Here is a 21,328-nt window from a genome sequence, read left to right on the forward strand (position 1 = left end):
CGTCCCTGTGCTTCTGAATCCTGCCGGTCCCGTGAGACCCAGGTCCGATGCCATCTCCAAAAGTGTTTCTCTGATCCTCCCAGGTGGAAGGAAAGATCTCCCTTCCTTCTCTTTTTGGTGTAGCCTTTATCTTTCTAATAGCAGGTATTACTTCCATTATTTAGGCGTATATATTTTTGTTCCCTATTGAACACTGAGCCCTACAAGGGCACGATTAACGTCTTCCTTGTCTCTCTCCCCACGACAGGATCTAGAACAGTGGTTGCCTATAGCTGATTCTCAATAAAGTTTCCCTGAAATGAAAGAATATGTAAAAATTAGCATAGCCTTACATAGTCTTACAAGGCTTTAGGGCAAACAATGGCTCTCATAATTTTGCAAACTTAGCAGAGGGAAAACATCAACTCTGAGGTTTAGTTCACCTTCAGATTTAAAGTAGGCTCTGGAGATGTAATGAAACTTAAAGAAGTTTAGGAAGGGACTCACCACCCATTTATTACTTTCCTGGGAATGCCTCCTTCATTTGAAAATTCAAAATGGTTAGAGACTGTTAAGGAATACTGTACGAGGTTAGCGCTGCATTGCTAAAAGGGCGTTTGTTGCTAAATTGCTGTTTGCAAAAAGGACAGTAATTGTCATTGTCAGTTTATAGCAATTACCTTCACTTTGTGGTGGATTGTTTGTTCCAGGTGTAGGTGAATTCTTCTCCCTCTCAGTATTTACCTTTGTGACCATTATCACTTACCATTATCCTACCACCAAAAAGATGCAACATTGTATTGTCTACAATCACAGTGTTTACAAACAAATCAGTAAATAGCCATGCCGGTAAAGATAAAAATATAAAATGAGGACTCTATAAACAAAGATCAGACTACCAGGTGCCTTCTCTCTTTAAATTCTGTGTTTTACAATTCAGCCTGCATAAGGGGTAGGCAGAAACGGAATTAGAACAGACCCATCAACACATTGCCCTAAGTCCTGTTCAGATATTATAGTTATTTGATCGTTACTATCGTGTCACAAAAATGAGCTTCTTGTTCCTTCAAGAGGTTTGCAGTCTCAGATAACTGCCTCAGCATAGCTCTCTGGAGTTTCTAAATCATTTTCAGCAAATTCTACCAAATTGGAGTGAGATTGCAGTGTACCTTTGCAAATACTCTGTATGTTCTCGAACTGTCATTGCTCTGTTACTTTCCATATATTCCCAAAAGTTTGAATCACACCCACCAAGGTGATAATTTTGCTTTTAGCAGTAACAAAGATGGTTTGTGTGATATCTCTCAAGTCATTCCTGGTAAATGTTGTCTTCTCTGTGGGCCCCTAAGCAGGCAATTCTTTGCCTCCTAAGGAAAGACCAAATTGGATTTTGTGATATCAAAACAGGGCGATGAAGAGGAAGTCAATAGGAAACGCTGCTCTTCTGATGATCCGAGGAGGTCCCTGGGTGGAGGCACACTCACCTTACGTCTTACGTCAGTCACTTGTTTTCAAAATTCTTTGAGTTATAGTCTCCGTTCCTTAGAAATGATTTGAAGAGAAAGTTGTTGTCCTTCAGCTGGCAGCAAAAATCATTGGCATCAGAGTCTCTTGTTTGGGAACAATAATACTGGAAGGGGAGCAATGCACATTCAGGCTTGCCAGCATTAGAAATACATGTAGAAAGGACAGCGGCAGTGCCATTGAACTCTATTGAAATTCACTGGATGAAGAACTTTTCAGAAATGGGCAAATAGGAAAGGGGGAAGGGGTGTTGTGCTGAAAATGAGTGCCTGTTTTGTAAACAGAGTTGGCAAGTGTAGGCGATGGGTCCCACCCACTGTTTTTAGAAGTTGAGCAGTTATGCTTAGTTGATGAGTCATCTGATATGTGTCTGATAAGGGGGGTTCCAAGAAATCGATTCTCTTGGCCCCAGAGACGTAGGAGTGTGGTGTGTGTGTGGTGTGTGTGTGTGTGTGTGCGAGTGTGCGAGAGCGTGTACACTGAGCTCACTCAGTCCTGCCTGTGCTGTGTTGCATCGGGTGCCCCGGCACTACCCAAGGACAGCAGCGTGGCCCCCATTTTGGGGCCCCGTGTTTTTCTTAGTCTGCAAGAGGCAACTTAACTAAACGGTCTAAGGTTTTAACAGTACTGTTCACGGCCATGATGTGTAGAATGCCTTTAACATTTACTCTTCCGGGTTACAGTAGGACAGATGTGTACCTGCACAGTTGATCCAAATTAGTCCAGAAGTTTGGATTTCCCAGAGTAGCTTGAACTTTTCTTACTCACAGAGTGGTAGTTGGTTTAGTAGATTAGAAAACTGCCCTGATGTGGGCCAGTTAGTTTTGCTTTGTTCCGTGGCCACACGCTTCACCTTTCATCAGGCACATGGTATTAATGATCTACATCTGTATCAGGGTCGGCAGACTACAGCCCAAAAACCAAAGCCACCTGCAGCCTCTGTTGGTATGGCTTTTACTTTTTTAAAGGGTTAAAAAAAGAAGATAGGGGCTTCCCTGGTGGCGCAGTGGTTGGGAGTCCGCCTGCCGATGCAGGGGACGCGGGTTCGTGCCCCGGTCCGGGAAGATCCCACATGCCGCGGAGGGGCTGGGCCCGTGGGCCATGGCCACTGAGCCTGCGCGTCTGGAGCCTGTGCTCCGCAACGGGAGAGGCCACAGCAGTGAGAGGCCCGCGAACCGCAAAAAAAAAGATAGTTATAAAGTATACATTGTTTCGTGGAATCTTTATAACAACCCTATTTATCATCCCCATTTTACAGATAAAGAAGCTAAGATTCACAGAGGCTGAGTAACTTGCCCAGGATGACACCAGTTGGGTGTGGGATGGGGGAAGGGAGGGCAACGAAGGTGTATTCCTCTTAACCCTCCCATCTCTCCTTAAATGTGCGTTGTTACCATGGAAACAGAGTTGCAAAGTGTGAATGGAGCCCGTAATCCATCATTCCTACTGGAATGGAAGTCCAAAATGCCCACCAAGTACAGCATGTTCCTTTACCGAATGGTTATATGGAATTTTTGTCACTCAGGAGTCACAACTTTAGAGTGTGATAAAGGGGGCATCGTTTTGAAAGGTAAGGATCTAGGTTTGAGGAGAAGAGAAACCAGTGATCCTTGTGGAATGGAAGAAGAGGAAGGAAACCGTGTCTAGAGTTATAAATGGAGTGCCCACAAAACCGATAGCCTTCTACCAAGGACTGTAGGTAAAAACAGGAAGTGGTGGTGGCATCTGGTTTTCTTTCTTGCTGGTACAACTTCCTCATTTAAACTCAGCCCTCCTCCTAACTTTCTTAACTTCTCAAAGCATCAACTAAACTGATAAATTCTATTTCTCTCCGCAAATCTCTTTTAAACACTTCTTTCTCTTTAGGATTGTATTAGATATTATTTGGTTTGGTCACCAGCGATGCATATTCCTTTCCTCAGACAAAACAAAATATCTAATCAATAGTGAGGCTAGTTTAAGAGAAACTTTGCAGCACAGAAGTTCGATTTGCCTACACGGAAAGAAATGGAATTGTACAAATAATTGATCCTCACCTGTTCCCTGCCCAGGCTTTAAAAACCATCCCTTTCATTCTCTAGTTCAATTTGTAAATATTACAAATAATCACATGCTACTAGATCCTAGTGTGCTGGTCCTCTGACCCTCAGAATGTTGAAATTTAATTAGGATGTAGTGACTAAGAAGTCTACTTTGGGTCTGAATAATTAGATGTTTCTGCTCCTTTCCATAAGCATTTCTTGAGCTCCTTAAATGAAATAGGGACTATATTAATTAGCTTGGGGCTTAAACAAATGCACACACCCCAAAAAGGGTTTGGAATAATAATACTTTTCATTTGAAAGTTTCCTTTATTTTTCATTTTAATAGTGTTATTGCAAAAGTAAGATAATCATTAAAGACCGTTTTGAAAATGCATAAAATAAAGTATCAAGAAATCACCCAAAGTCTTACTGTTAAAACAAGCTCTGTTAACATTTTGGTATATTTTACTCTAAGTTTTTTGTCTTCTGCTTGGGTCTTGCTTTTTACACTGGCATCCTTCCGTGCACATTTGACTTTGGCAGACAACAGAGCACGGTGGGTAAGGACTCGAGTCAGATTAGCAGGGTTTGAGGGCTCTGATGCTCACTTTGTGACCTTGGACAAAATACTCAACCTCTCTGAACTTCAGTTTCCTTATCTGTAAGGTAGACAGTAATAGTACTACTTACAAGTGAAATATTGCAAAGTGCTTAGTGTGGGCCCAACCTAGTGAATACGCTTAAATTTATAATTAGTGGTGATCAATAAAGTGTTTTATTAATTATACTGAATTCTCATTGAAGTAAATGAAAGCTCTAGGTGTACATTTGTATGTAAAATATAATTTTGAATTTGTCAAAATATTTATAACTTCCCCATGAATTAGAGTCTCAGAACAGCTTGTCCCGCCTCCTAATTTTCAGACGTGTCTTCTTCCATCTAAGCTCTTGTTAAATAAACTTTCTCTGTGTGCCCTTTCCTCTCCACGTAAGCCTCTCCCACTGGCACCCCACAGGAACAAGGCTGCACCACCTACCTGCATGTACCTTCCAAACACCCTGCTTCGGACTGCAGCCTCCTCTACTTCCCTCCAAGGGCTCCCCCTTGGATACTCCCACTGTGCCTGGCCTTAAATGTCATTGAGGACCTCTGTACTTCCTTCCCTGTCCAGCTTAGATGCCACGGTCCTTCACTTAAACCCCTTCAGGTCTTCCCCATACCTGAAATTCCCTTCCTCCACTGGTGCTCTGTCACACTGGCCCGGAAAAGCCCTGAATCTGAGCTCTCTCATCGTACAGATGGGTGACACTTTAACTTCATCCTCGGTGAGCTCTCCAGCCCTTCCCTCATCCCCCACTGGCACTCTCTTCAACAGTGTTTTTAAATCTTTATTCACTTCATAGAGATATTTCTCATAGGAAGAATGGGGGTGGAATGGAAGAGCAGCAGAGTGAGCGGAGATCAGAGGTGAATGAGAAAGTGAGGAGGAAAGTGCAGCAGGGCAGAGACAGCCTGGAAATGTGGAAGAAAGGAAGGAGGTAGAAGAGAGCTTGGGAGAGACCCGCACCCCAGGGAAGGACTGGAGAAAGATGATTGGCCAGAAAACAGAATGTTTCCTGCCATTGGTCCAATTCCCTTGTCCTGGGGTTTTACATTTTCTTGTAGATGATGAGCATCTATGTCTGTGAGTTTAGGAGTGAGGGGCTGTGGTTTGCTGGGAGATGATGTTAGATAAAAGCAGGACAAGCAACAAAGACCACTTTTCGTCCAGCAGGGTAGTTTTTATGTGGGCTCTTCTAATCATGAAGATGGTAAAAGTTTTATATTTTTTAATCAAATAATTCATTTATTCATCAAATATTTATTGGTACATTTTATGTGCCAGACACCCTCCCAGGCACTGAGGATATCAAAGAATATAGAAGCAAAGGTACTTGCGTGATTAAATAACATTAGAACGTTAGGATACTTTTCAATTCAAGAAGGATTTTGTGGGCACCAAGGGGCGGAGCATGGGTGCTCCGGCCCTGCCTCGGGTGCCAGCACGCATCTGCAGAGCCCTATGGCTCAGAGACACCCGCGAGCACAGGCTGAGCATGGTGGGAGCGGCGGCCACGTGAAGCCTCATCGTAGAGATGCTGCTGAGACCAGCCTGTCCTAAATGACTTGGTCTGTCTTGGTCTCAGAGAAAAACACCAGCTTGTCAGTCGGTTCTTGGGCAGGGGATCTCCAGAACTCAAAGGAAGGTTGTGTAATTTTCTGGTGAGAAAAAGAAGAGGAACTACAGTAACAATTCACGTAGTAATTGCTTACTTGGATGGAGTGCCTCCCATGTGATAAGAATGAATTGCTCATCCCTCCTTTCTAGCTCTTTCTTCTTTGATTTTTTTTAAATTCATTAATTTATTTATTTATTTATGGCCGAGTTGGGTCTTTGTTGCTGCGTGCGGGCTTTCTCTAGTTGCGGTGAGCGTGGGTTACTCTTCGTTGTGGTGCACAGGCTTCTCATTGCGGTGGCTTCTCTTGAATCGGAACACCGGCTCTAGGCGCGTGGGCTTCAGCAGTTGTGGCACGTGGGCCCAGTAGTTGTGGCTTGCAGGCTCTAGAGTGCAGGCTCAGTAGTTGTGGCGCACGGGCTTCGTTCCTCCGCGGCATGGGGGATCTTCCCGGACCAGGGCTCAAACCCATGCCCCCCGCATTGGCAGGCGGATTCTTAACCACTGCGCCACCAGGGAAGCCCTCTTCTTTGATCTTGACCCTCTCGCAGTTTCTGCCTTCTCAGATGAACAGCTCCAACTAGCTTGGAATGTTATTAATGAATTCTTCCCCTTGGACCTTCTCCCAGGAGGATGCAGTGGCCCTGTGTTCCTAGAGGAGCACCACTCACCAGCGTAGACCTGACTCATCCCTGCTGTGGGCTCCGGGGCCACTGGAGCTCTGCTGAGATGCCTGTGCCCACCCTTGGTTACCGATGTTCCATTTTCTTCTCAAAGCAGAACTAAAAAGAGACAAGAAATTAACAGAAGCCTGGCTTTTTCCTAAGAACCTGCAGAAAGAGCTGTGCCCTAAGGTTGGGAGTGCAGGTGGAGGACAGATAAGCTAAAAGTAGGCCCCAGATCCACTTTGCTAGGCCCAGCTCAGCTCCTTGTTTGGGCTGAACTGACCACAAAAAGGAAGATTATAGCTGTGCTCTTAGGATTTGGGATGGAGGGCTTGGCCTAGGGATTCACAGGGTTTCAGCCTATCTCAACCAGGTGTCAGGGTCTCCCAAACGATCTCAGGCCTTGCCCTTGTGGCTCCACCCATGGCACCCTGTCAACCAAGACCATTTATTTGGAAAACCCAGCCCCTCCCAGTTAGACGTTGACCCCATTGCTCCTTGCTGAGTTGTATTGTTGATTTGTAGTTCAGGGGTACAAAATCAGTTGGTAATTAAACTGTTACTTGAAGTCACCAGCCTGAAATGCAGTCAGCTGGTGAGAAATAAAACAAGCATCTCTGGACATTACTTAAAAAAAAAAAAAAAAAAACTTTTATACTTTCAGCCACGTTTAGAAGAGGAAGGATTATATAGTGTGGTGAGCCTCGGGTCCCTTTTGGAAGGAAAGACATGGCAGTGTGGGGAAGAGTGTGGAGTTGAAAATACTTAAAAATATATATATCCTGGTGAGGTAAGTAATGCTCTACTACCCTTAGGAAGTCGACCAAAGGAAGCAGACAGGACTCGCTCTCACACTGAGCGCCGGTCAGGGACTCACAGGAATGGTAATGGTTCCGCTGTAAATGCTTCCCTTCAGTGCAGTCTTACCTGGACAGCGGTGGGATCCGTGTCGCAGGTATTCACGCTGAATACCTGCAGGCGGCATGGCGGGCAGTGTGGTGGTGCTGGTTCGGAGGTTGTGAGAAACAGAAACACTGAGATGGATATGCGGGGGGGACCAGAGCTGGCTGCCTCCCATCCCGCCTGCTCCAAGCCGGTCCACGGACCGGCAGCATCAACACTGCCTGCGAGCTCGGGAGGAATACAGAACCTCAGGTCCCATCCCAGACCTACAGAATGACAATCTTCATTTTAACAAGATCCTAAGGAGATACGTATATACACATTGAAATTTGAGAATAGCTGCTTTGAACTCTGGCAAAGGAGAGGACAGGAGGAGTCATGCTGGGAGGGTTGGTAAGGGTTCTCTCTTTTTTGAGAGGAGCGGGTCCTGGAAGAGCTGAAAGCCCTCACCTGCGTGGCAGCCTTGAACACCCCCATCTGAGCTATTTCTGGATCCGCAGCAGTGACGGCTGCTTCATCTTCACCTCTTTCAAGGACTCTGACGCTCGGTTGAAGGATGTCGTATGATTTCTCGTTATATAGCTGGGCTGTTAAAAGATAGTCTCATCGCCCTTAAAGTGCTGGGAGGTTCGGTTTTTTTCTTTTTTTTTTGAGATATAATTTATAAAATTTCCCCATTTAAAGGATAAGATTTGATGAGTTTACCCAAATAGAGTTGTGGAATCACCACCACAACCGTGGCATAGAACATTTCAGTCTCCTTAAGTGTGTTGGTTCCATTTATTGTCACAGCTTTCCATTTCATTAGCATAAAATACTTTAAAAAATGAAATTTTCAATAACATTGTCCATATAATCTTTGGGTAAATTATAGAAGAACAGGAATCATAGTCCTATCAATATGATTCAAAACGATGACAGATAAATGTTTTTAAGATAGATGTTTAGATGTTCGTTGTTTTAATGTGTGAGTCAAAATTTTCTTGCAGCAAATAGAGTAAAAATATCTAGGAAGATTTAAGAAATCATGGAGGGACTTCCCTGGTGGCACAGTGGTTAACAATCTGCCTGCCAATGCAGGGGACACGGGTTCGAGCCCTGGTCCGGGAAGATCCCACATGCCGCGGAGCAGCTAAGCCCGTGGACCACAACTACTGAGCCTGCGTTCTAGAGCCTTCGAGCCACAACTACTGAAGCCCGTGCACCTAGAGCACATGCTCTACAACAGGAGAAGCCACTGCAGTGAGAAGCCCTCACACCGCAACAAAGAGTAGCCTCCACTCACTGCAACTAGAGAAAGCCCGCAAGCAGCAATGAAGACCCAAACTCAGCCAAAAACAAATAAATAATTTTTTTAAAAAAGCATATGAATTAAAAAAGAAAAATCATGGCGTATTGCCAGAGGACTGGAAATGGGCCAATTTCATCCCAGCTTTCAAAAGTAGTAAAAAGTGTATCCCAAACATTATTCTAGAGCAGATTATTAAATAGCTTATTTACATGCAATTACTGCAGAAAACACTGCTCCCTGGGGGCAAATAAGGTTTTCCTCAATAGTCGTGCTCACCTAACTTCATCTTTTGAGATAAGAGTGAACTGGTATAATAAGAACCTGCTGTATAAATAAATTAATTAAAGTTAAAAATTCAAAAAAAAAATTCTTTTTCAGAAAATAAAAGAAAGAGTGAACTGGTAGGTCACCAAACTGGCTTAAGCAGAGTGTACCTTGATTTTAGCAAGATATTTGGCATCTCACGTGGCTTACAAATGAGATTCTAATCTTTGTAAATTCACTTATACTTAGCCAAGAGTCCGCTGTGTGCTATGTTTGGTATTGGAAGTAAACAGGTAAGTAGGACAGGCCATGACTGTGGATTAAACCATCGTGGCCTGTCCTACAGTCTAGTGGTGAAGAAACATAATAAAGCAATAGAACAAAAAGATACCTCTGGCTGCTGGATGGAGGATGGATCAGAGGGGTCAAGAAAAGGGAAACAGGTTATCACAGTTGCCCAGAAATTAAAGATGACAGTGGCTTGGATTAGAGTAGTGGCTGTGGAGATGGAAAAAAAAGCGTATGGATTTGGGATATATTTTAGAGGCGGAAATGATAGGACATTTGCTAGTGAATTAGAGATGAGCAATGAGTGAGTAGATGAGAAGTCAGGGATGACCTCCAGGTGTCTGGCTGGAGCAGTTGGCCGGACAGTGGGCCATTTTCCAGATGGGCTTGTTCCGTTCAGAAAGAACCAGTGACTTGGATGAAGGCAGACTCAAGATAGGAAGCTGGATGAGGTAGTTGATACATAAGTAAAAAGGATAACAATTTAAAAAATATCACAAGACTGGAACGATAAAAGGTAATGAAAATAAGTGCAGAGCCTTATACTTGGCTTAAAAAAAAAAAAAAGAAGTGCACAGGATGGAACCAGGAAGACTGGCCTAACAGCAGTTCCCCCAGAAGCTCAACAAGAATGAAAAGTGTGACTTGCTTCCATAAAAATGAAAAACAAATAGTTTGCCTTAAAAGAAGCAGGATGACTCCTGGGCATATACCCAGAGAAAACCGTAATTCAAAAAGACACATGCAGGACTTCCCTGGTGGCGCAGTGGTTGAGAGTCTGCCTGCCGATGCAGGGGACACGGGTTCGTGCCCCAGTCCGGGAGGATCCCACATGCCGTGGAGCGCCTGGGCCTGTGAGCCGTGGCCGCTGAGCCTGCGCATCCGGAGCCTATTCTCCGCAATGGGAGAGGCCACAACAGTGAGAGGCCCGCGTACCGCAAAAAAAAAAAAAAAAAAAAAAAAAAAACACATGCACCCCAGTGTTCACTGCAGCACTATTTACAGTAGCCAGGTCACGGAAGCAACCTAAATGCGCATCGACAGACGAATGGATAAAGAAGATATGATACATATATACAATGGAATATTACTCAGCCATAAAAAGGAACGAAATTGGGTCATTTGTAGAGACGTGGATGGACATAGAGGCTGTCATACAGAGTGAAATAAGTCAGAAAGAGAAAAATAAATATCGTATATTAACGCATATATGTGGAATCTAGAAAAACGGTACAGATGAACCAGTTCGCAAGGCAGAAATAGAGACACAGATGTAGAGAACAAACATATGGACACCAAGTGGGGAAAGCAGGAGTAGGGGAGTGGGGTGGAATGAATTGGGAGATTGGGATTGACATATATACACTAATATGTATAAAATAGAAAACTAATAACTAATAGATAACTAACCTGCTGTATAAAAAAATTAAAGCAAAAAAAAAAAAGACATACAGATGGCCAAGAGGCACATGAAAAGATGCTCAACATTACTAATAAAAAGCATTAAAAAAAGAAAAAGCAGGATGTCCAACTCAAATTAATAATCTTACTGTGCTTTGCACGGTCTGGATCAAAACTAATGTGAGAGCATTGTGCTTGGCTCACAGCCGTTAAAAAGGATGGATGAGAAACTGGACCACGACTGAGCTGTAAACAGCTGAACACTCCATCACAGAATGAACAGCTGAAAGTACTGGAGAAGTTAAAGTCAAAGAGCACCATCTTAAAATGAGCACCGTCAGATGGACCTTTAGGTGGAGGAGGGGTTAGATTTCAAGTAGATTCAAGTAGGTCCAGAGGGTAAAATAAGGACCCAAGATAAACATAGCAGCAGAAGTTTCAGCTCAGCCTCAGTTCCAGTGCACAGCACTTTCCAGAAGCAGGATGGGTTGCATATGTGTCCCCTGACAGAAGACTTTGCAGACCTGGATGCCTATGTGTTGGCACAGAGCATAGAGGTTTCCCATCCTGCCTGAAAAGCTGGGCAGAGTAGTCTCTGAAGGTCTCTCCCCAGTCCAGGAGCCTAGAATTCTGTTTCCTAACCAGCCTCTTTCTTCTCAGGGGACACAAAATCTGTTGGAATGTCCCTGCACCACGTTTTTCAAAGTATCGCTGACACATGAGGTTTCTCAAAATCCCTGAACACGTTCTTCGCGACACTATCTCTCCCGCCACTGCTTCCCCAGGGCCCGTGTTCAGTCATATGTTCTAGGTCCCCTTCTCTTCAAGGCTGAACATCAGTCTGAACTATTAATACCTTGACAACTCAGTTGCCTGTTGTTGAGGTTTGGTTCCCATTGAAACATGCCTTTTTCAGTGAGCAGCTTTTGCCCCAACCATATGGAAACTTGGTCAATGGTTAGCTGTGTGAAAGCTTACATGATACCCAGATGAAATGAAAAAAATGAAGCACTTCTGTTCCTCTTGGCACAGGAATACCAGCTTATGTTTCTCCTCCAGGAAACCAAACTATATGTACAAATATTTACTTGTGTAAATAGGGGCACAGTCATGCTCAAGATAGAAGAAATGTTCAAATAAGTCCTTAGTCTCACGAGTCATTCTCCCTGCTCTTTCTTTCAGATGTCAGCTCCGACTGGATCCTCTTAAACTATTCTAGGATCTGTGATAACCAATTCGATATTTTATTGCTTCTTTCTAAGAATCTAAATAGGGAGATATACTTTTCTAAATTTTAATTCCATTAATGCTAGATTCTGTTATAGGCTAAAGCAGTGATAAGAATTTTACATACAGAAGTTGCCTTTTAGTGACCTGATAGAAAAAGGTTTTTGCTTTATATTAGTTTTCAGTCTTGGAAGGGAAGGTCTATATGTTGGGAGGGATGGAGAAAAGGGTCTCCAGGGATTGGCCGTCAGACTTACTATGGGTCGTTTGGCCGGGGGTGCGGTGTGATGTCTCTCAGACATGAGAGCAAGGGGCTTGTCATCGCTGTGGAAGGATCTCATTTTGCTGTTGTTAAGTTTGGGGAAGAAGATAGGTGAGCTCCCTGCTAAAATCTTCCCTGATCAACACTTTTCTCCCACTTGGAAAAGAAAAAGAGGTGAAACGAGTTTATGAAGAAATCCTTTCTCTTTTGCCGAAGGCCACAGGCCAGCTGAGCATCATCTACAGAGAAGTCCACCCAAAAGAATGGCTCAGAGCCGTATGTGCAAGCACATGTGGTCCCAGAGCTACCAGCTGGGGGAACAGATGTTTCCGTAGAATGTTTCTTTTGCTACTGAGGACCCAGTTCTCCCTGGCTGAGGGCCTTTGGTTACCCATTAGGTAGATGTTAGTAATTATCCCTCCTACAACGTACATATTTTGAAAGATCATACTCTTTACTCATTAGCCTGGGGCCCAGTGGTAATATGTCCTCTCCTCCCCAGGTCAGTCCCAGGAGAGCCAATTCAGCAGAGGACAGGGTCACTTCAGAAGATCCCATGGCTAATCCTCAAATTGCATCCATTCTATCCCCAGTTGGTAGCCCAGGATCTTCTGTGCCACAGAAATCCCCTGTGGCCTGTCACAGGCGCTTGTGGAAGTTGCCACTTAGGGTTCAGTATCAACATGAGTGAACTGAGTGAAACTCAAGGCTTGCTTCCTTAACATAAATATTATCTTATAAGATGAAGGAAAAATCATACCACAGATGTGTCCTGTCTCTTACTCTCCGGCAGAGCATAGCAAATCATGTTCCGTTACAGATCTCAGAACTGCTGGATTGCTTAATAAATGCTAGCTCTCAGTTTTTCGTGTCCCTTAACCAGAATAGGTAATAAGGGACTTACCCTCTTATTCACCCTCTTACTCAGGGATCTGAGTCAATATATGTCCGAATGTACGTCTTTACAATCATATCTTAACCTAAATTCCCCTTTATTAGCCGGTCAGTTGGACTTTCACCTGAAGTGTTAGGTTTTCCATTCTTCCTCCCATAGATTTTCCATTCTTTCTCCCAGTGTTTGTTTTACTTCTGCCGAGCCCTGTCACTCTTTTATGGTTTCTGGCCAGTCTCTGGCAGTCCCTCTGCTCTGCCCTTGGCTGTCTGTCCTCCCCCGTTTATTTCCGCATGGTTGAAACAGAGGAGAAACAAAATGCCGCGAGACGAGAAAGCTAAGAAGCAGTGTTTCTGCCTGGGGCAAGGGAAGGTACCTGAGGAGGTGACATCTGAGCAGTGGTTCAGCAGGCGTGCGGAGTGGGGGAAGGGCTGGGAAGAGGCCCACGCAGAGAGAATTGCACAAGGGGCCAAGCACCGCTCAGCAGTACTTGCTAGAAAAAGAATTGCCTTCATTACTCAAACATGGAATCAATTGCAGTAATGCATTGTTCCTGGGACATATTTCCCTACATCAGGAAGTGAGCGGTCTTATCTAGGGGACTGGAATTTAGTTCTTTAAATAAATAAGCTTTGTTTGCAATTCTTAGGTCTGTTTTAACCAAATGATTCAGAAACAATCTATACCATCTCCCACATCATTCTAACTGTGCTTTTTCTCGAGGAAGGTTTGATAATGAGTCAGATGTACTAAAACAAAAACATGAGTTTGTCGTTCAACAAAGTCTTTTCATTCCGCTTGGTTGTCAAACTTTTCCCATCCGTTAAGAGAGGGAAACTTATTATTATTTTAAGAGGAACTGGGTGCAAAAAAAAAGTGAATTATCTCAGTGGTCTAATGTATAGATTCAAAGATAGCCATAAAGTAATTAGGTGAAAAGAACCTAGACACTGTTTGGCCTTCTGTTATAGGCGACGGATGGGAGACATCAAGCAAGGTGCCCACAGTCACGTGGTCCTGGACCTAAGGGTCACTGCGAGCCTTTCCCTCAACATCCCCACTCACCCCACTCCCACCCTCACGCCCCTCTCTCACGCTTCCTCACGGGGGTGTCACAGCAAGTGTACCATAGACCACAAAAGCTTTCTTTCACAATGTTGTTTTAAAGTGGCCTCAACTGAAATGATCCCAGAAAGCTATTTCTGTTTACGCTTAGGATTACAAAGCATTTGAATTCTTGGAGTTACATTCTCATGAGGAGTTCTTTACTTGGTAGAACGTTTTCATTGAGGATGTTAAGGAGGGTGTGACTTCCAGTATCTGGATCCTGTCAATGAATAGCGTTAACCGTATAACATCTAAATCAGCCTTGGCCTTTCTGTTGGTTTGGCCAAAAAGTTTATTCGGGTTTTTCTGTAACGCGTTATGCAAAACCTGAACGAACTTTTTGGCCAAACCCAATGCAGTATGAGGTCAGGGTCTGTGTTCTTTATAGTTATCACAAGACTTATTTTCTTTGCCTTAGGATACTTTTGACTTCAGTCACACTGCTGTCTATATATTCAATCAACCTTCTGTTGATCTGTTCAAAGGAAACAGGTAAGCTGATAGCACGTCTAGTTTTGTAAAGCCAGGGTAATTGATTCTCATGGTGATACGGTGAACAAATGATACTCTCCCTGTTCAGCAACTTGATTATTAAAGAAAAACAGTACTTTGACCTGTCGTCACTGGAAGACCTGTAGAGGAATTTACCTGGAGAAGTAGATAGAGCAACATACAAGTTAACTTGTTATCAACAATGAGCAAATAACATTGCCATTTAGAGAGAACCCTCAATTACACCTGCTTTTCTAGTTTAAGATGACTTCATTTTAAAGGCCTCGGCTTTTTCCTTAGGTCTTTATAAAATTAGACCAAGGATCCCATGTTTTTATATCATAGCCTCCAAGGTTTCAAAAGGAAACAGAGCTTTCATTCCCTTTCGTGCATATTCCAAGGAGAAAACGTGATTCCCAGTGCAATGCGGGAATGAGCGTGCTGTGAAAAGACTTCAGGTTCTCTGGGCAGTGTAATACCTGAAGTGTTTATTTTCTGTTCCTGGGACACTGGATTATGTTTGTAATACTTTGACTTTTACTTTAGCTAAAACCACATTGGCCGACTATTACTGTATGTAGATGACTCCGTTTAACTGGAACGTTTTCTAATAAACTGCAGGTCTAACCGTTGTCTAGTTTAAACACCAGTCTTATGAGAGAATAAACAAAAGTTTAATTGTAGTCTGACTCATATTGCTTCCTGTGAACCTTTTGAAAAACGTGAGCTGAACTGTTACAAAGAAATATAAACCCATCTTCTTAAATGAATGGTTTAACATTTTAGTATTTATTGAGATGAGCTGGTTGAACACTTTCGAATTTTGCTATGGCCAGATTATTCTCTTGACAGAGTTGTCTGCGTCCCTCTTTTGTGAGCTGCAAATCCCTGAACTAAATTTTATCAAAGGTCAGAATTCCGACATTGTGGTTATTACGTGTTTCTAAGCTTGTTACTGTATTTAGGACCCATGAGGCATTGTTGGAATATTACTAAGATAATTCCTTGTTAGCCTGATCAGTTCAGGTAATTCATTCAAAAGGAACTTTTCTTCCCAAGCATCAGGATTTTTATTTTTAAATCAAATTTTTATTTTAATGATACACACCAGACCTGAGAATAAGATCAGAGTGGGAACTTCCGCCCCAGTAACGTAGGGAGACTTTTGAGACAGTAAAACAAATAAGTCTTATGACCTCATCGTTTATTTACAGTGCTTTTGTAGCCAACCTGAAAAAGAAAAAATCGTGGTCATGTCTGACATTTAAAAATGTCAAGGGGTTGTTTTGTAATGAGAATGCCTTAACCCTTGCAAAGCCAAGAAGGCTATTTGTGTGATTTTTGATAAAGACACAATAACTTGGGGAATCGTCCATAGAATGATGAAATCTTGGCTATTTTGAACATAGGGAACTCTGTCATTTCTTCTGTTCTCAACTGTGGTTTTTAAACAGGCTGCATGGTTTATGAAAAGCTGGGAGAACAGGTCTTTGGCACCACAGGGAAACTTGTCATCTTTGGAGCCACCTCCCTACAGAACACTGGAGGTAAAAAGATCGTGTTTTTCTATACATTAATGTTGTGAACATTATTATTTCTTTCTAATCCTGGTGGTTGGGTGGCCACATGAATTTTAACATAATTCAAGAGTATCGTTCTCATTGCTAAAATGGCGCTTGGGAAGTCCAGCAGACGCAGTAGTCGCTTAACAACCAAGGATACTGGGACAGTGTCTACAGCTGTCTTTGTGTCTTATTGAAGGTTAGTCTAGGAACAGGCTGGTGACCTTTTATATAGCTTGCAACGTGAGCCTCAGTATCCTCTTTCTAAAAATGTTCTCATTTTCCTCTAGCAATGCTGAGCTACCTCTTCATAGTAAAAAATGAACTACCCTCTGCCATAAAGTTTCTAATGGGAAAGGAAGAGACATTTTCGTAAGTTATAGACCGTTGTTTGTGAGATAACTAAAATGCTTTTAATTGAAATGTGGGCTAACCAACGTTTTTGTTTTATGAAGACTGCAGAAACAAAGTTTCCCCTAGGCTGTTTTTTCTTGGTTTGTTGTTTCTGGGGGCATATAAATGAAGGAAGCAGGCAGAGCCATTTGAATCTGAGCATTTAAAAGGTAGAGGCATCGGTCATGCTGTAAACGCTAGGTGCTGCAACTTCCCAAGAGCTTGAAATCTACATCCAGTTTCTATGAAGTAGAACAGATGTGGAGTATTTTTGAGGCAGAAGTGGAACAAGCAAGATTAAGACCGGAGTCTCTTCCTTAAAGAAGGGACAGAGCATTTGGGGAGCAGAACTGACGCGAGCCAGCCTCATTAAAGATGCAGCTAACCTTGGAAAATGTTGCAGCTGTGTTTAGTACATCCTGTGTTTTGACTACCTCTTGTTTAACAGTTCTTGTCAGTCTTAGTTTCTCTGTTTTCTTTCAAGGGAGAATCGTAGAAACCAGAGTTCCTAGTGTTCTTTCATCAGGATTCAAGGTCAAATACAAGGGATTAGGGAGAAAGCAATGGCTACCTGTGGTGACTTGTTTTTCGATGATATTAGCCAAGCAAAACAGAAAGGAACTTTCTCTTTAAATAATTGATAAGAGAAGTTGTAATCTGACAGAACGTAATGTGTGCATTCAGCTTTGAAACGATGTAAATAATTCAGAGGAAAGGCATGCTTAGCCAGTGGGAGTGAGGGGGGAAGCAGTATCTCTTCTTCTGTTGCCTGGGGAGAGAGATGATAGTAAGTGACTAGTGGTTGGGTCAAAGTGGTTGGATAAAACCTGAATAATGATAAAAGTTAATGGTAAACATTGGTAATAGTTAACAAAGTTTAAATACTGTGAATTTTTATGTGTGAGGAAAGAAAAGTCACTTTCTAAGAAAATGTGACCCAACTGCTTACATGCCTTTCAGAGCCTGGTACGTGGATGGCCGCCTTCTGGTGGTGGTAGTTACCTTTGGCATAATTCTCCCTCTGTGTCTCTTGAAGAACTTAGGTAAGAGCTTGCTTTTCTCATAGTCTCTACAATACCCAGGTGAATCAGAAACCTAATAAAAACGAACAACTTTGCCCTCGGCTTTCACTTGTAGGGTAAAGATTAAATGAGTGATAAATTACAAGTATTAATCAGGCTTGACTTTAACATGGGATAAAAACACTGGTTGGTATGTGACTTCCTAAGCAATCCCTCTACTAAGTCGTGGAGGGAAGAAGGGAGGTCCTGGGACCAGCAACAGACAGTGCTCTGTCCAAAAGCACAAAGTCCAGGAAATGGAATTCTCCTCATACAAGGTCTTACATACTCTGATTATTTAGATGAGCAGAATTTCACATCTGATATCAAAACAGAAAGTTACTTATATTTTTACTCCAAAGTATTATGAATCACTCTTAAAATTATCAGAGTCTAACCAGTCTCAATTATTTGCTTCATTGAAGGGAGAGAGAGAAGCAAAAAGTCAAAAGTGGTAGATAATCACTAAGTCATATACATTTGGTTTTGACATTTTTGTGTGTGTGTATTTGGAGACCAGGGTCCCTGATGTTATGGACATTTCGTGTGTGGAATAATGCAGCCAGACTGCCGTCCAGTCCAGAGCCTCTGAAATGCATTTCCTTTAATTCTGGGCTCATTCAAGGCAGACATTTAACGTTCTTCCCAAAATGATTGCTAACCATAGTTTTTTGTTTTGTATGAAAAATGCCAAACCTCTGTAGCTGTTCTGTGAGACCTATAAGTAGATTGTTTTTTAAGCTACTTAATTATCTGGTTTCTGAGTCTGTGTTTAAGCTTTTCTGTGTATATACATGTAGCTCTTTTCAGTGCTAGTGGAGAAGGGCTCTTCTCCCCCAGGGGTGAGAATAGTGCAGCCCCCAGAGACCACTGAACTCTGCCTTGCTGGAGATTATGGTGCTTGGAGATCTACCACGCATTCCAAGGGGAGCAAGGTGGAGATCCTCAGGTGTTCAGTTTCTCCCTAGAAAGCACTTCCTCTCCACTGCTTTTATACAATATGTGCATAATCAAGAATTACTGAATGGTTCAAGGAGTAAATGGGATTTGGCCATAGGGATCCATCCGAGTACAGCAACAGAGACCTATGGCCAAATTTGGGAAGGTCTTTTCCCCTGGATTCTGGGAATCTGTGTTCTCTATCTAGTGTGTCAGGAAGAACTGGAATCAAAACACATAATGCTATAATGTTTTAATTTCAAGTCACCATTTTTGCCAAGTAAGGTAGCACTATCAAATAATCTTGTATTAATACTAGCATGTATGAATACTAGTGGAACCCCAAACTATGCTTGAAAGAATGCATTGAAAGAGGTGACGGATGAAATCATAATAATTCTTTAAACTTTTTTTTTTAGGCTATCTTGGCTATACTAGTGGATTTTCCTTGAGCTGTATGGTTTTTTTCCTAATTGTGGTAAGTGCTGATTGAAATGGTTGGCTTGGTTTTGCTGTAGTATGATGCTATGTAATAATTATGCATTATTTGACTTTATGTGATAACGTCTGATTGTTTCTCCTTTATTTTTTAATACTAGGTTATATACAAGAAATTTCAAATTCCCTGCATTGTTACAGAGCTAAATTCAACAATAAGTGCTAATTCAACAAATGCTGACATGTGTACGCCAAAATATGTTACCTTCAATTCAAAGGTAAGTTTCTTATCCTTTAAATATAAAAACGAGTGTTTCTACTAAGGGCATTTGTATTTCTCAGACTTCTTTTGGTTAAACTGTCTTTGATGTGTTTGTTCTCAAAAGAACACTGTATCACTGCTTCCCACTGCCACAATCCATTTAGGGACCTTGGAGAAATATACAAATTGTATATTTCATTCTCCCTTTTACCCAGTTTATGTGTAGGACAGCCTTAAGTATTCCCTGTGAAAACCTCTTTCTGGATAATTGTCTCAGCTCTGTTATTCCTTGTAGATCTTTTAAAACAGATTAATAACTAACACACTTAGCCCACTGCTTCTTATCTTGTGGTGACAGAAAGGAACACCTCAGACTTCCCCAGCAAGTACAGTTGAAATACAGACGCCACCACAAATTGGCACTTAAGGAACCTTCATGTGACATATTGGAAATGATGGACTAGGGAACCAGTCAGGCTTGGATTTGAATCCTCAAGCAAATTATCAACCCCATTTGTAAAATAACTGTTCTATTCTGTATCTTACAGGGTTTTGTTAGAATGTGCCTGGTACAGTGCTTGGGCAAAATTAGAGCATGAGAAATGTTACTTTTCCCTCCTTCTCTGCCAACTTCTTTTTGCATAAGAAGTTACTATATTGAATTTGGGAGTTTTAAAAAACCTTATCTAAGAAAACGAATTTAGCTCGTTCTCTCTCTCTCGCTGTCTTTTAACTCTCAAGGATACAGCCAAAGCAGTGAAGTGATTTTCTTTTTAGAAAGTAACTTTCTTTTTAGATGCCGTATTTAAGTCTGATTGATGCGCCCTGTATAGTGCAAAGAGCAGTAAAACGGAGGTGGAAGTTCTGGGCGTGTTGCCTAGCCTGTCTTGGAGGGAGTCAGGAGAACAGCACTGGTCTGCCTCAGGGTTGCTGTGGGGATTCAGTGAAATAATATAGGAAAGTGCTATGTAACCGGCTAGCGCCACATAAGTACGGGGTGACGCAGTGCCTGGAGGTTGTAAAATACACTATGGGTGAGCCCAGCTCTAGAACCCCTCTCTGCCAAGTGCCTAATGTCTCAAGCTAGATAAGCTCTCTTAGAGAAGCTGCACCTATTTCGATACCAAAGCTCTCCTAATAACCAAATAATCCAGGGATTCTGAAGGGCTGTCAGATGAAAAGACGGCTCAGAAAGACTGGAGCTGTACAATTTTTATGGTAAAAATGCCTTTCCGTAACATTTATATATTTTCTTTCAAATAGACCGTGTACGCTTTACCAACAATTGCATTCGCATTTGTCTGCCACCCGTCTGTCCTGCCAATTTACAGCGAGCTTAAAGAGTAAGAGATGTGTTTAATTTTTTTGCAAACTGAGTCATTTTAGGGCCCCTCATTAATAGGCAAGTACTGTATTTAAAATAAATGGACTCGTATGATGAACCCCCGCTGACTCATCACCCAGCTTCAACATTTACTTTCTGCCATTCTCAAGCAAGAAAAATCACAAACCTACAGTGTATTTTGGCCGTAAATGTATAAAGTGGCTTACTCTATGGGCTTTTTCTTGTTAATTTGGTTTTTCAAATTCTATATTACTCAAGAGAGTTCACGTATTTGTGTTGCTTTATGTTACTTATGATTATTTTGCAAGTGGATAATAATAATCTTCATACCCATCTGTGAGCCACTAAATACACTGCATCTGATTTGCCTTTTGGTTTACTTGGAAAAGGCTGGTAAATCAGGCAGGAAGAAATTAATGTTAAGACCACAAACTGGACAAAAGAATATTGTTGTTCATTTCAAACTATTACAATGATTATATGGATTTGTTTTTGACTGCTGTTAGAGAAAACGAAAGCCCTGCTTAGAAATTCCCTCATGGGTTCTCTTTTTAGCCTATTGTTATCAAACTTTCCACATAAAAATAGTCATCATGGCATAGTGTCTTTTTTTTGAGGTAACTGGTTTACAGCTTATATAGGTTTCACGTGTACAACCTAATATTTCTCCTTCAGTATACATCACATCCTGCTCACCACCAAAAATTTAGTTTCCATCCATCACCATACAGTTGATCCCCTTTACGCATTTTGTCCTCCCCCAGCCCCTTCCCCTCTGGTAACCACTACTCT

The 21,328-nt window shown here is 42.2% G+C and overlaps 1 protein-coding gene across 4 annotated transcripts in view; it reads left to right on the top strand.

The window, feature by feature from the left end:
* Window positions 1-21,328, top strand: part of SLC38A1 (solute carrier family 38 member 1) — a 75,649-nt gene that overhangs the window by 40,927 nt on the left and 13,394 nt on the right. For all 4 annotated transcript variants that reach the window (XM_032646637.1, XM_032646634.1, XM_032646635.1 and 1 more), the window contains 7 exons: window positions 14,463-14,536; window positions 15,991-16,083; window positions 16,389-16,470; window positions 17,452-17,534; window positions 18,911-18,969; window positions 19,091-19,207; window positions 20,455-20,534. In XM_032646637.1, the coding sequence (XP_032502528.1) occupies window positions 14,463-14,536; window positions 15,991-16,083; window positions 16,389-16,470; window positions 17,452-17,534; window positions 18,911-18,969; window positions 19,091-19,207; window positions 20,455-20,534 (588 nt within the window). The remainder of the gene's footprint in view (window positions 1-14,462; window positions 14,537-15,990; window positions 16,084-16,388; window positions 16,471-17,451; window positions 17,535-18,910; window positions 18,970-19,090; window positions 19,208-20,454; window positions 20,535-21,328) is intronic.

This window comes from Phocoena sinus, chromosome 10 (genome assembly GCF_008692025.1).
Source record: "Phocoena sinus isolate mPhoSin1 chromosome 10, mPhoSin1.pri, whole genome shotgun sequence".
Lineage (NCBI taxonomy): Eukaryota > Metazoa > Chordata > Mammalia > Artiodactyla > Phocoenidae > Phocoena > Phocoena sinus.